Source organism: Petaurus breviceps, unplaced genomic scaffold (genome assembly GCF_028583685.1).
Source record: "Petaurus breviceps papuanus isolate PSGF00001 unplaced genomic scaffold, PetGlider_PUasm1.0 90644, whole genome shotgun sequence".
NCBI classification, from domain to species: Eukaryota; Metazoa; Chordata; class Mammalia; order Diprotodontia; family Petauridae; genus Petaurus; species Petaurus breviceps.
In genome coordinates this window covers 9419423-9432799 of record NW_027187298.1, presented here as the reverse complement: position 1 = coordinate 9432799, position 13377 = coordinate 9419423, and the positions used below count along the sequence as shown (strand labels likewise).

At 34.1% G+C, this 13377-nt stretch overlaps 1 protein-coding gene across 2 annotated transcripts in view; it reads left to right on the top strand.

Annotated features, from left to right (window-relative positions):
* The window catches only part of ADAM17 (ADAM metallopeptidase domain 17), a 62163-nt gene that overhangs the window by 22217 nt on the left and 26569 nt on the right, over window positions 1–13377 (top strand). The window contains exons 3-7 of one of the 2 annotated variants that reach the window (XM_069064815.1): window positions 2046–2176; window positions 3144–3232; window positions 5714–5882; window positions 7872–8023; window positions 9479–9568. In XM_069064815.1, coding sequence (XP_068920916.1) covers window positions 2046–2176; window positions 3144–3232; window positions 5714–5882; window positions 7872–8023; window positions 9479–9568 — 631 coding nt within the window. The remainder of the gene's footprint in view (window positions 1–2045; window positions 2177–3143; window positions 3233–5713; window positions 5883–7871; window positions 8024–9478; window positions 9569–13377) is intronic. The other variant, XM_069064816.1, reaches the window with a different exon arrangement.

The window sequence follows — 13377 nt, the reverse complement described above, 5'->3', positions numbered from 1 at the left end:
CATGTTTTTCATCCAAAATATTTACAATTAAAAAAACCCATTTTGACACATGAAGCATATAATTATACTTTAGTTATGTGAATAATGTGACACTTTTGACTCTACTATTGATGTCAGATACATAAGATACTAGAGAGTAAATTAATCTAGACCAAGAAAGAGAGGAACATAAATGTAGAACTATGGAAAAAATACTTCTTTTCCTTTTTAATGATTCTTTTTTATACTTACCCAAGAATTTATGATCATAAGTATGAGAATAAATTTTTATTGAATGAGAATAAATATATTTAAATATAAAACACCAAGAGGATTGCACATTTAAAAAATAACTGCAAAAAAGCCCTAAAATTTTAATGAGTTTTTTAAACTTAATTGATATTAGGTTATTTTCTTCCATTTTTAAAGCCCATGGTTGCTTTGTTTCTAAGGTAGTAACAGTGATAAACACTGCACTGATAAATTTTATTTTTTTATTACTTTGATTTTGAGATCATATTAGGTAATGAGTGAAACATTTTGCAAATTGCAAGTCTGTATTGTAAATGTTAGTTATTAATATCATATATAAACTAAAAAAACTAATTCTGAGAGAGCAGAATAATTATTGACCCTTCTCCCCCAAAAATCTTGAAATAAACTGTATTAAATATTTGAAAGGAGACAGAAAAAGTTCAGGAAATAGAACTAAGAAAAAACAAGATAGGGAAAAAAAACTCATTAAAAGTAGATAATAAGGCTGATAAGCCAACTCTGTGCTATTAAAATTCATTAAAACTTCACATCAGGAAAAAGCAAGAGAATGGTAGAGCAACTGTGTATAGAACTAGCACACTTTAGAAAATATTTAAAATATAATTAATATAAATTATTATCTCTTAATGATACATGATCCAGCCAGAAGGTATGACTCAGGCTAAGTTTGGAAACTCAGAAAGTATGATTTCTAATTGTCTACCAATTTCTTCATAACTTTGAGACAAGACTTTTAGCTACCAAAAGTACAGATCTTCATCTAGAAAAGATGAATTAAGAAATAGTGAATTAAAATGACACTAAAACAATTTTAAAGGTCTGTGAAAATGTTAAGTAACCTATTTCAAATAATGCTTTTTTTCTTTCTTTTTCATTGTATCATTTATCATAGTTAAAGAAAAAAAAGCATAATTATGAATTGTAAGAAGATAGGCTTAGAAGAGCAGGGAGAAAAATGTTCACAAATTTTATAAAATAATTTTCTATTGTTTGACTTTCCCTCTGACCACAAACACACTTCTAAAAGGACAACTAAAATAACTTGTTATGCTTCAAAAATTAAAAATATTTATTTCCATGGTAGCATTCCCAATCCATTCTTTTCCTGGCAATTATGTAAGCAAACATGGAAGCAATATATTACCACTATCACAACTAGCAAAATTTTTTCCTTCCGAGACAGGAAATGAAGGGACTTTTTATTGTTTCTAGTTTTATCCTCCTTTTAATGGAGTTCTTCTGCAAATGATAACCTTTGAAAATTTGACAGCTATGTCCCCATATACTTACCCCTTCTTGAGAGGACTAGAATTGTTAGGGGGCAGTTGGAAAGCCTACTGTACCATAGACATGACTATTTTAGCATTTACACTGAGTATCTTGCATATGTTTATTTACTCAGTGATAGATCTGGACTGCCATGTTTCAAAATGCAGTAGTTGGTATGTGTATTTAATGTTTATGGCCACCCTAATAACTTATTAGATTTGAACCTAAACTATTCCAAGACCTTTGGTGTTACTTACTCTTTTGATAATTCGGGGAAGGTGAATATACAAGACTTTTTGGTGAAATTTTCCATTGTCTATGGCTCATGGCCTATAAATACTTGATTTCCAAGCCCAGTGACTCTTGTAATTTTGCCCTCTTCTCCTTATTAGATGAGTATTACACTTCATGCTTAAGTGATTCTGACAGGCTGCATAGATGTTTTTCTGTCTTACTGGGGAAAGTTCATAGATTTATATTCTGATGTTTGCTTAGAATTAAACAAACCCATTATTTTTCAGGCATTTTAAGGTATATCTAACATCAAGTGCTGAACGCTTTTCACAAAATTTCAAAGTGTTGGTTGTGGATGGGAAAGAAGAACAAGAATATCCTGTAAAATGGCAAGATTTTTTCACGGGGCATGTAGTGGGTGAGTGTGAACAAAGCTGCCACACAAGCTGTGGGCCTTTGCTCAAGATGACTAAATCGAGGTTTATTTCCCTTTTCAAGGGAAGAAATGGCATTTCTTCCTTCTATTTTTTCTTTAAATAGAAATTTTTTTTTTATACATTTAACAAATCAGAACATGTGGTGGAGAAAAATGGGTATAGAGTTATCTTTTTCATCCTACAAGAGTGTTCATTAAAATGAATTTCTTCTTTTGAAGTAAAGATAATTCTAATTCTATACATCCAGCTAGTGCATTTTAAGCTTGCTTTGCGAGATTATAGATAGAAGGTGGGATAATATGACCATTTCATTTGTGTCCTTTGTTCTAATTTTCCATTGGAAACATATCTGCATTTGGATAAAGAAAGTGCAATGAAATCTCCAGGTCATACCTAGTTCCTTAGCATAGATGTAGTATTGGTGAAACCACATTTCTCTTTCCTGCCTCCCTCATAAAGCAGGTAAATACCAGGACTTGCCCTTCCTCAGAGATGATCATCTCACTTGACTTGAAAGAATGGGGTTGAGGGGCGGCCAGGTAGCACAGTGAGTAAGAGCACTGGCCCCAGTGTCGGGATGACCTGGGGATTGAATCCCGTCTCAGATACTTAGCACCACACCCAGAAATAACTGACCGTGTAACCTCGAGCAAGTTACTTAACCCCAATTGCTTAAAAAAACAAAAAGAAAGAATGGGGTTGTGTTTAAGTGACTGAATTTCAGGCTATTGATTGGGTGATGGGAATCAACCTGGCTCTTTCTGAGACATCTCTCTGCTGCACATTTTTTACATACTTTCCAGGCAAATCCCAATGAAGTAGTGGTTGTCAGTTGGGCCCTTTGACACTAATTTCTTTTTTTTTTTTTAACTGAAATTTGATGGAATAAAGTTTAGTTTGGTATGTTTTCTAATAATAATTAGTCTTGTTCTTTTTCTTGGCTTTAAGGTGAACACAATTCCAGGGTTCTGGCCCATATAGGTGATGATGACTTTACAGTAAGAATCAATACAGATGGGGCAGAATATAACATAGAGGTAATTTTTTATAGTCTTATTTTTGATATTATATACTTAAGGCCTTTTAAGAATGATGCTTTCCATCCAATTGTTTAGTAATGTAGAAGTAAATGTCACTTTTACCTGTGCTATTTTTTTCTTTGTGTAGTTAACCAAAGTTAACATATTAATCTTTTTTTCTTTCCAGAAAGATAGGAAGCAGAATAAGTTGGAGGGTGTTTTAATTTTGTTTTTTATACATGAAATAATGTCAGTAGGATGTATCCTGTTTTTTCCTCAGTACTTTGAGAAATCACATGTAGAACATGTCACAAGAGAGACTTTCCGCTTTTATTTCTCTTTTCTGGTTCATTCCCTGTTCCCCTTTGTAATGATCTAGATATCCTCATTGAAAGAGTGTGTCATTTTCTTGAGGTCAAAAAAGAATTAATTCCCATCTAACCTGCAGTCATCCTTCTGGAGACATTATGAATAGTTGGTGACCAGAGCAGCTGGAGTAAGAACTATAAGAACTTCATTGTTTTGATAGTTTGTTTGCTGTTGAAGTATGGCTAGTGAAAGCCAAGACAGAACTACTTAATTACATTTAAGACATATAAGATATAGATGGTTCATTTATTAGCCAAGAATACCAAATATTTGTTTGCTCTAATTTGCACATTGATGTACTATTCTAGAAATGCAGAAGTGCCCTGTATGAATGCTGATATCATCTCCAAAAACCATGCAGTGGGAAAACTGAAATGAAGACCAGTCAAAATAAAATCAACAAATACTCAGCAATGCCTTTTTTGGGCAAGTCATTGTAAATTTCATGGGTTTCTAGGCCACCAGTTTATTATTTTTGTGGCCACTGTACTTGAATATGGTTTACTTTCTACCCTTGTAGTTCACCTGTCTCCAGTTTTGTTATCATTCTAGTGAGGTTTTTTTTGTCTTTTATTTTTATGAAGGGGGGAAGGCAAGGCAGTTGGGGTTAAATGTTAAGACTTGCCCAAGGTCACACAGCTAGTAAGTGTCAGGTGTCTGAGGCCAGATTTGAACTCAGGTCCTCCTGACTTGAGCACTGGTGCTCTATTCACTGTGCCACCTAGCTGCCCTATTCTCGTGGTTTTTTTTTTTTTTTAAGATGTTAGAACTGAAATATAAAGCTACCCTGAGGTTAATCTTGAATATTTATATTCTAGAGGATTAATTTCTGAACAATGTTTTTTCTTTTTTAAAGTTTGCCTTTGAATTAGGAAAGAACATATAAATGGTACTTGTTTATATAAAAGTTATATTTTATGTTTGTATGTGGTGTTACTTAATAATAATCTCTATAGCTAAAGGAAATTAATTGTAGATGCCTAATCTGGAATTTATGACAATGTTTTTTTTTCTTTTTTTTTTTACGTTTTTCCTTTTTTTTTTTTTTAATTAATATTTTTAGACTAGCCATTAAAGCAGTAGAATTAGAGATTGTATTTTCCAGAAGCGGCTGTAGTCAACATTCATTGTGTGGTAGCTGGCACATCTTTTGAAATGCTTACTTAATAAAGCAAATTTAAATTGTGTATTGAGTCACTTGTGAGTGATAAGACTTTTTAGACCTTCCCAGTGTAAAATCATGTTTTTTTCTTCTGAAAATGGTAGGTTTTTTTTTTCTATATTTCATCATATTATTTTCTCTAATAATGATTTTGATATCAATCAAGTATTAATTGTGGAAAAAAATACAACTCCATAACTGTGTGAATAAGCATGTTTTTAGGTTCAAATTTAGTAATATCTATATATCTAATATGTAAGTATGATTCATCAGTAGCCATTAAAAATTTTGGCTGCTTTTACCTTTTAAATCTACATCCGTAAATTTTTTTTGTATATATAGAGGAAGAAACTTGTTTTTTTAATGGAACAAAAACCTTCTAGCTTTATTAATGTTATTGATAAGACTCCAGAAATGTTTGATTCGAAAAGAAGGTAAAGCTCACACCAGGAGTCTGGTAATTCAAATTCTGGTCTTTGCTTTGCCTCTAACCTGCTAGCTAGCCTTAGAGTAATTTTGCCTGTTTGGGTCTTCCATTTTTCATTTTTAAAGCTGATTTTGTCAGCATCAGAAATCTCTCCCAAATAAAATTAAGTATCTTAGATAGATTTCCATCATAAAATGATTCATTAAAATATTTAATTTAAAAAGTCAGATCTAGGGGCGACTATGTGGCACAATGAATAGAGCACCAGCCCTGGAGTCAGGAGGACCTGAGTTAAAATCCAATCTCAAGACACTTAACACAAAAAACTAGCCGTATGACCGTGGGCAAGTCACTTAACCCCAATTGCCCTACCTTCCCCCCTCCAAAAAGCAAAAAACAACCAAACAAAAAAGTCAGATTGAGGTACGTGAGAAAAGAAATACCCCAAATGTAGGCATTTTGTGTTTGCTAAAGATTCTAGTCTACGTAATAGTTTATATTTATATTGTGTCTCTGATATTCACATTTTATATTATTCTAGCCACTCTGGAGATTTATTAATGATACCCAAGACAAGAGAATGTTGGTTTATAAATCTGAAGATATTAAGAATGTTTCACGTTTCCAGTCTCCAAAAGTATGTGGTTATTTGAAGATTGAAAAGGAAGAACTTCTCCCCAAAGGACTGGAAGACAGAGAACAACAAACAGGTGGGAATTAAAGCATATTTCACATAAGGACTAAAATCTAGTCTAGTGCTAGACTATCGTTTAGCATCTAGTGTTGGAAATTGAATAATAGCTAATAATAAAATATAATTGCCAAGGTAACTTTAATATCTTAGACCTGGTGGTTTATAAACAGATTTCTGACACAGGAATTATGCGTAGTGTTGAAAGCACTAGGTGAAGGCAAAAACACTATAAATTACAGTCTTAGTGTTGGACGGGTCCTTTTATAGACCATCTAGACTTAACTCTTTGGTCAAGTCACTTACCTAGCTCATAGTAAAGTCAGAACTAGAAGCCATGTCTCTTGATTCTCTAGTTCACTGTTCTTTCCTGCATACCATTTAGTACAATTCACCAAGCATTTATTAGGCACATACTGTATGCCAAGCATTCTGGTGCTAACATGTTGCATCTATTTGGCAAGTAAAATTTCAGTATTGAAAAAAATAAAATTGAAATACCTGAGGAAAAATAATCTGACTTTGAGAACTAATTGTTAAAAATAAAATCTTGTAGTTTATAAGAAATTAATGGCTAAAATTAGTTGTGAAAACATTAAAAAGCCTAAATGATAGACTTTAAGGTTGCAGAAAAAGCTTTTAGGTCATCTAGGCCAACCTTTCATCCCATCCTATAATCACCTATGCAAGATTCCTAATGGATCTGATCTCTGGTTAAAGCAGTTTAGTTTTGGGAAAGCCTTTGATTCTTGAAGTAGACTATTTTATTTTTTATCAAATCTATTAAAAGTTATTCTATTCTACCTAAATCTTTGTTTCTAACTTCCACTCGGTAATTCAGTCCTCTGGGACAAAGTCTAATCCCTCTTCCTCATTTTCAGTCAATTAAGCATTTATTAAATGCATATTTTGTGCCAGGCACATTAAAATTTTGACTGCTTTTACCTTTCAAATATACATCCATAAATTTAAGAATTGTTTTCACATATTTGAAACAAAATTGCTATGGCTATGCTCTTCCTGAATTTTTTTCCTCTATATTAAAATATTGCTCATTCTTTTAATTGATGCTTGTGAAATATAGTTGCAAAACTATATTTAAAACTATATTTCTGGAGGAGAGATGCTTTAGTTTGTTGATGTTGCTTTTAGGATATGACACACAGAGCAGAATACAATGGTTTTAACAGCATAGAGTGCAGTGACAACGTTACCTCTCTTATTCCAGACACAAGATTGCCTAGATTGAGTCAGACAGATTGAGGTCTTTTAGGAAGTTCTGAGAAAACTTTGGGCTTTGTTTCATGCCCATCTTTTTTTTAGTCCAAAGGAAATATTTCCAAAGCAAATAAACACTAATGTTAGTGTACAAATTTAGCATTTCTCAAAATCTCTTGAAGATTTAGTAAGGTAAAATAACTATCAAATATTTTTAAAATTTTGTTTTGCATTATTTTTGTATGTACTTCTGTGAAGTTGCTTTGGACCATTTCAATTCCACAAACATTTACTTTATTATACACGTGTTCATTCATTTGTTTGTCTATATTTAATTGCTTGTTACTTATTTCTGTGCAATGCATTGTAATAGGCACTGGGAATACAAAGATATAAGACTTAATCTCAGCAGTTTAGGCAGGGTGAGGTTTAAGACACACACAGAATTAACTATAATGCAAGTTATAATTTAATTGCATAGGAGAGATCCAAATGGGAGTTTGAGATCTTGTTCACTGCCAGAGAGATAAGAACCTCATAGCTCTAAGAATGGGCTTGTGGTGGTCAAACTCTTTAGCATTTTATTCTTTATTTTTAAGGTTAAGAAAATGTTTTATTTTCCCTTGACTTAGAGTATCATTAGTTTTTAAACTTTATTTTACTTTCTAATTCCTTATCTTAAAAAAATTTGGTTTAGGATACTTTAAATGTTCAAATAATAGTACATTTATAATCTATACATTTTAAAAACATTGCTGTCACAGAATTCATATTTTGATACATTTAATAGTATGTAAAAAATTCATATTAGTGCATGTTCATCGGGAGAAGAGAGCTCCTCCAAATCCAATGAAGAATACATGCAAGTTACTGGTGGTAGCAGACCATCGTTTTTACAAGTACATGGGCAGAGGGGAAGAGAGCACAACTACAAATTACTTAGTAAGTATCTGATAGTAGATAAGATAATTGGCTGGGAGAAAGATTCATGCAGAGAAGCAGACTCCTTTTGGGAGATAGCTGCTGTAATTTGAAGCCTAACAAGATAAAAATCTGTTTAGATATTATATGATTTATTTTAACTTTCTGAGGGCCATTTACCCAAGAGATTCAAGATTATTTTAAGGCAGGCTTAGTTTCAGGTTTATGAAAATGTGTATTACATTGAAATGATAAATGGTATTTTAAATTAATTATTTCATTTTTCTACTTTTTAATTTAGAGAGTTTGTTTCTTTGTATAAACCAGACTGCCTATTGAAAATTGTAAAAGAAATTGTCCCAATAGATTGCATTGTTGAGTGCTCTCAGTATTACTACTACATATACAGATATGTGTGTTCAGAAAAAGAAAACATGTCTTTATGAGTATGGTTGTATGAGTGTGTGTGTATAAAGATATGTAAAGAGAGAATGTGACCTTGGAATTTCACATATTAGGACCATACAGAAATAGCTCTATGTTGGGATGTAGCTGTGTGTATCAGACTTGATTTTTTTAATGGTGATGTGAAGCAACAATTAAAATAACATTGAAGATGGAAATTAATTTTTAATTCCTGAGCTTTTGATTTTTATGATTGAATGGTATATTACATTGACATTTTTCATAGGATGATCTCATTCATCATTGAATTTTCCACAGTGCAAGGTATTCATTTATTGTTAGCCTGGCCCAATAAACACATAGTCCTCACAGCCTTGCCCTCACCCTTCTTTCCTACTTTGTTCTCCCAGCCCCCTAGCCAATGGCCAGTGAATGAATTTATTATGTAAGTAGTGGCACTTAACAAAAAAATTTTCTATCGCTATGCTAAATACCAAAGGAAGTAATATTTCAATATAATTCTTGTCTCTAGTGAGATTTTGTTCTTATTATTCATTTGCTGATAACTTTTGATATTTTAAATGTAATAAGATTAATTCTTCATTATTTCCATGGAACCATTGTCTCATTATTGTGTGTATTCCTATCAGTGATGCAGATCACAGCCCATTCTTCCTTCTCATCCTTCTTCCTCCCATAAATACTCCAATATAGAATGCACACAATTGCCTTCTTTGAGGCCTTCCTTTAAGTCTTTTCACATTTCGTGGGTATTAGTACAAAGCTTGTACTGTTCATCTGTTATCCTTACTTTTGCTGTATAGCTGACCTTTTCTTTTTTCCTAGTCATGTCTTTGATAATGTCTTATGCTGTTTTTCATGAGCAAGTCAGCATCAGTAATGGTAGGTTGCAGCCTACTTATATTTACCATGTATGGCTTGATTTTATTTTTAATGATTAGTAGAAACTTTTTTTTTTTTGGAATCTTCTCCAGAAGGAGTCTTTTAGTTTTGTATTGTATTACACAGATTTGTAAAGATCTGCATGATTTCCCTTCCTTTCATCCACAGATTGAGCTGATTGACAGAGTTGATGACATCTATCGGAATACATCCTGGGACAATGCAGGTTTTAAAGGTTATGGCATACAGATAGAACAGGTATTTATCAATGGATGTGGCTTGTTTACTGACTCAGAATTGTGCTTTTATTTAAACATTTGTTATCTGGTATACCCCACTCCTAGACTGATTTTTTTTTTTTTTTGCTTTTTGGAGGGCGGTTGGGGTTAAGTAACTTGCCCAAGGTTACACGGCTAGTTTTTTGTGTGGGTGTTAAGTGTCTGAGGCTGGAACCGAACTCGGGTCCTCCTGACTCCGGGGCTGGAACCGAACTCGGGTCCTCCTGACTCCAGGGCCGGTGCTTTACTCACTGCGCCACCTAGCTGCCCCTCCTAGACTGATTTTCATGAGGACAAGGGACTATATTATTTAATCTTTGTATTTCCTACAGGTCCTACTACAGTGCTTTTTAGAAATGGCTGCTTAATTTGTATTCAGATGTGAATTATGATCAGAATTTTTTTTAAAAACCTATTTTCATATGTAGTGAAAGCAATGAAGTAGGTTTATATTTGTGACTCTTCAGTTGAATTAGAGGGTGCTTCTCTTTTGTAGCAAAATGGAAAGTATTTCTAGACTTCTTCTTGTTGTATGGAGATGGTGAGTTCCATAAGAAAACTCCCTCTACTCATGCAGATGAGCAGTTGTTCTGCAGTTTTTAGACTTAGAGAGTTAACTAAGAGTTAAATTAAATGATTTTTCGCCCAGAATCACATAAGCATATGTCAAAGGCAGAACTTGACATCTGGTCTTCCTGTCTCTAAGACTGGCTCTCCATCCACTGCACCTCCTCATGCTGCCTCTTGGCTCCACGCTTACTTCAGTAGTCTCACCCATGAAGCTTTGTCACATCACTTTAGCTTATATTACTCCCTCTTTTCTCAGAGCTTATAGCACTTATCATCTTCTCTTATATTATTGTTTAACCCTTCCTGTGTATTTATACTGGTTCTCCCACCTTATTATAAGATCTTTGTAGCCAGGAACCAAGTTTTATACTCATTTTTTTCTCTTAAATGATGTAGCTCAGTGTTTTATAACAACATGTGCTCAGTAAATGCTTATTGATGTTTCAGGCATTAAATGAGATTTGTAAATGTATAAATTACTTTTATATATGTCAGAATATGTATATTTTGTTTTCCCAAACAGAAATTTGTGATGCTTTTTCTTGGAGAATAGTACCATGCACAAAAGTAAATTCAAAATCAGCAAACAGTTATTGAGTAATCAATCATCAACCTGCAGGCTCTGGATACAGTGAGTGTGTGTGTGTGTGTGTGTGTGTGTGTGTGTGTGTGTGTGTATAAAATGCTCCCATGTTTTCATCCCCCTCTCTCTTTCCCAGTAGATTGATCCTCTAATCATCCTCAGTTTTTATCTACCAGCTCCTTCTGTGCTGTCTTCAAATATACTCATGTTTCTCTATGTAGATGGTTCCCATTTCTCTCTATCTGACCTAGTCTCTTTCTTGAGTTTCAGGCCTATATTACAAAGTGCCTCTTGGATATTTCAAACTGGATGTCCTAAAGGCATCTCAAACTTAACATGTCCAAAATAGAGCTCATTACCTTTTCCCCAAAACTCTCCTCTCTTCTGAAATTCCATATTATCATTGAGAGTACCCTTATCCTCTCAGTTCACCCCATTCACAACTTTGGTGTCATCCTCAGCTCTTCACTCTCTCACCCCAGATATCCAGTCATTTGCCATATTTTCTGATTTCTTTCTCCACAACATCTCTTGCATATAACCCCTTTTCTCTACTCACATAGCCACCACCCTATTTCATTATACCTTGCCTAGATTATTATAATAGCCTACACTAGTAGTTTTCCCTACCTAAAATCTTGTCTCATTTCAACCTGTCTTCCACATAGCTGCTGAAATAATTTTTCCAAAGCTCAGATCTGACTATGGCATCACTCTGCTCAGCAAACTCCAGTGGCTTCCTGTTACCACGAGGATCAAATTCAAAGTCTTTTGTTTAATATTTAAAGCTCTCAGGTTCCTTTAGTCTTTCTGTTTTCTACTGTATTCCTTGTATTCTTCCACTCACCTATACTGGCCTGCTTGATGTTCCTGATATATGACATGCCACTCTCGTCTCTGTTCCTTTGCACTGGCTGTTCCCCAGACCTTTTAATGATCTCTGTACTCAACATCACCTTTTAAAACCCATGGCTTCCTTCACGATTCACATTAAATGCCACTTTCTGCTGGAGGACTTTACTAGCCCCTCCCAGCTGTTAGAGCCTTCCCTTCTAAAGTTCTCTTCTATTGATTTTTTTATGTTTCATACATTATATATGTACTTCTTCATATAAATGTTGTGTTCTTCAGTAGAAGATAAACTTCTTGAGGGCAGGGGCTTTTTACCCTTTCTTTGCATCCTCAGCTTTTCACACAGTGCCTGTAACATACCAAGTGCTTAACAAATGCTTATTGTTAGCTACTTGCAGAAAAAAAAGAACTACACAGTACTTTTAAGAGGGAAGATACCAGCTACTGGGGATATTAATTAGTGAGGGGCAGCTAGGTGGTGCAGGGGATAGAGCACTGGCCCTAGAGTCAGGAGGACCTGAGTTGAAATGCAACCTCAGACATTTGACACTGGCTTTGTGACCCTGGGCAAATCACTTAACCCCATTGCCTCCCCAGATAAACAACTAAGAAAGAAAGAAAGGATATTAATTAATGAACAAGAATTTATTAAGTGCTTACTATGTTCCAGGCCCCAGGGTATTGACCTTTTTTTTTTCAAATGCTTTATTAACTTCTGATTTACATCATTCATTTCTGCCAGATTTTGAGTTACAGATTTTCTCCCCGTTTTTCCCCTACCCACTGCCCCAAAATAGCAGTCTCACAGGATATCCCCTCCTCCAATCTGCTCTCTCCCATATTTTCTTCCATACCCCTTTCGACTTTTCCAGTGGGTCTCTATGCCCCAGTGCCTGTATATCTTATTTCCCAATTATATGTAAAATAGTATTAATAATAGTATATATGTGTGTGTGTGTGTGTGTATATATATATATATATATATATTAGAATATTTGATTTTAAAACTTTGAATTCCAGATTCATTCCCTTCCTTCCTTGTCACCCACCCTTACTGGGAAGATAAGCAGTTCAGTATAGGTTGTACATGTGTGGCTAATGCAAAACAATGACATAGTAGATATATTGTAAATGACTGACTATATTTCCCTCCCTCCTATCCCACCTCCCACTTGTTCTATTCTCTGCCTCTCTCACCTCTTAATTTCACCTTTTAAGTATTATCCCTTCCTGTTAAATTGGTCCTGTGCCCTCTATCTATGTATATCTGTAAACATATATACACACATTCACATATGTATTCATATGCCCATATACCCTCATATATAGACATATATATATATTTCTATTCCCTTCAACTACTAAGAAAAGTTTCATAAATTACAATGTATATTGTTTTTCCATGTAGGAATGTTAATAGTTCAACTTTGACAAGTTCCTTATGATTTCTTTTCCCTGTTTACCTTCTCATGCTTCTCTTGCTTCTTGTATCTGAATGTCAAATTTTCTATTCAACTCTGGTTTCTTCATCAAGAATACTTGAAAGTCCTCTATTCCACTGAATGACCATATTTTTCCCAGAACATTATACTCAGTTTTGCTGGGTAGGTGATTCTTGGTTTTAATCCCAGCTCCTTTGACCTCCGGAATATCATATTCCAAGCCCTTTGATCCCTCAGTGTGGAAGCTGCCAGGTCCTGAGTTATCCTGATTGTGTTTCTACAATATTGAAATTGTTTCTTCCTGGCTGCTTGTAATATTTTCTCCTTGATTTGGGAACTTTG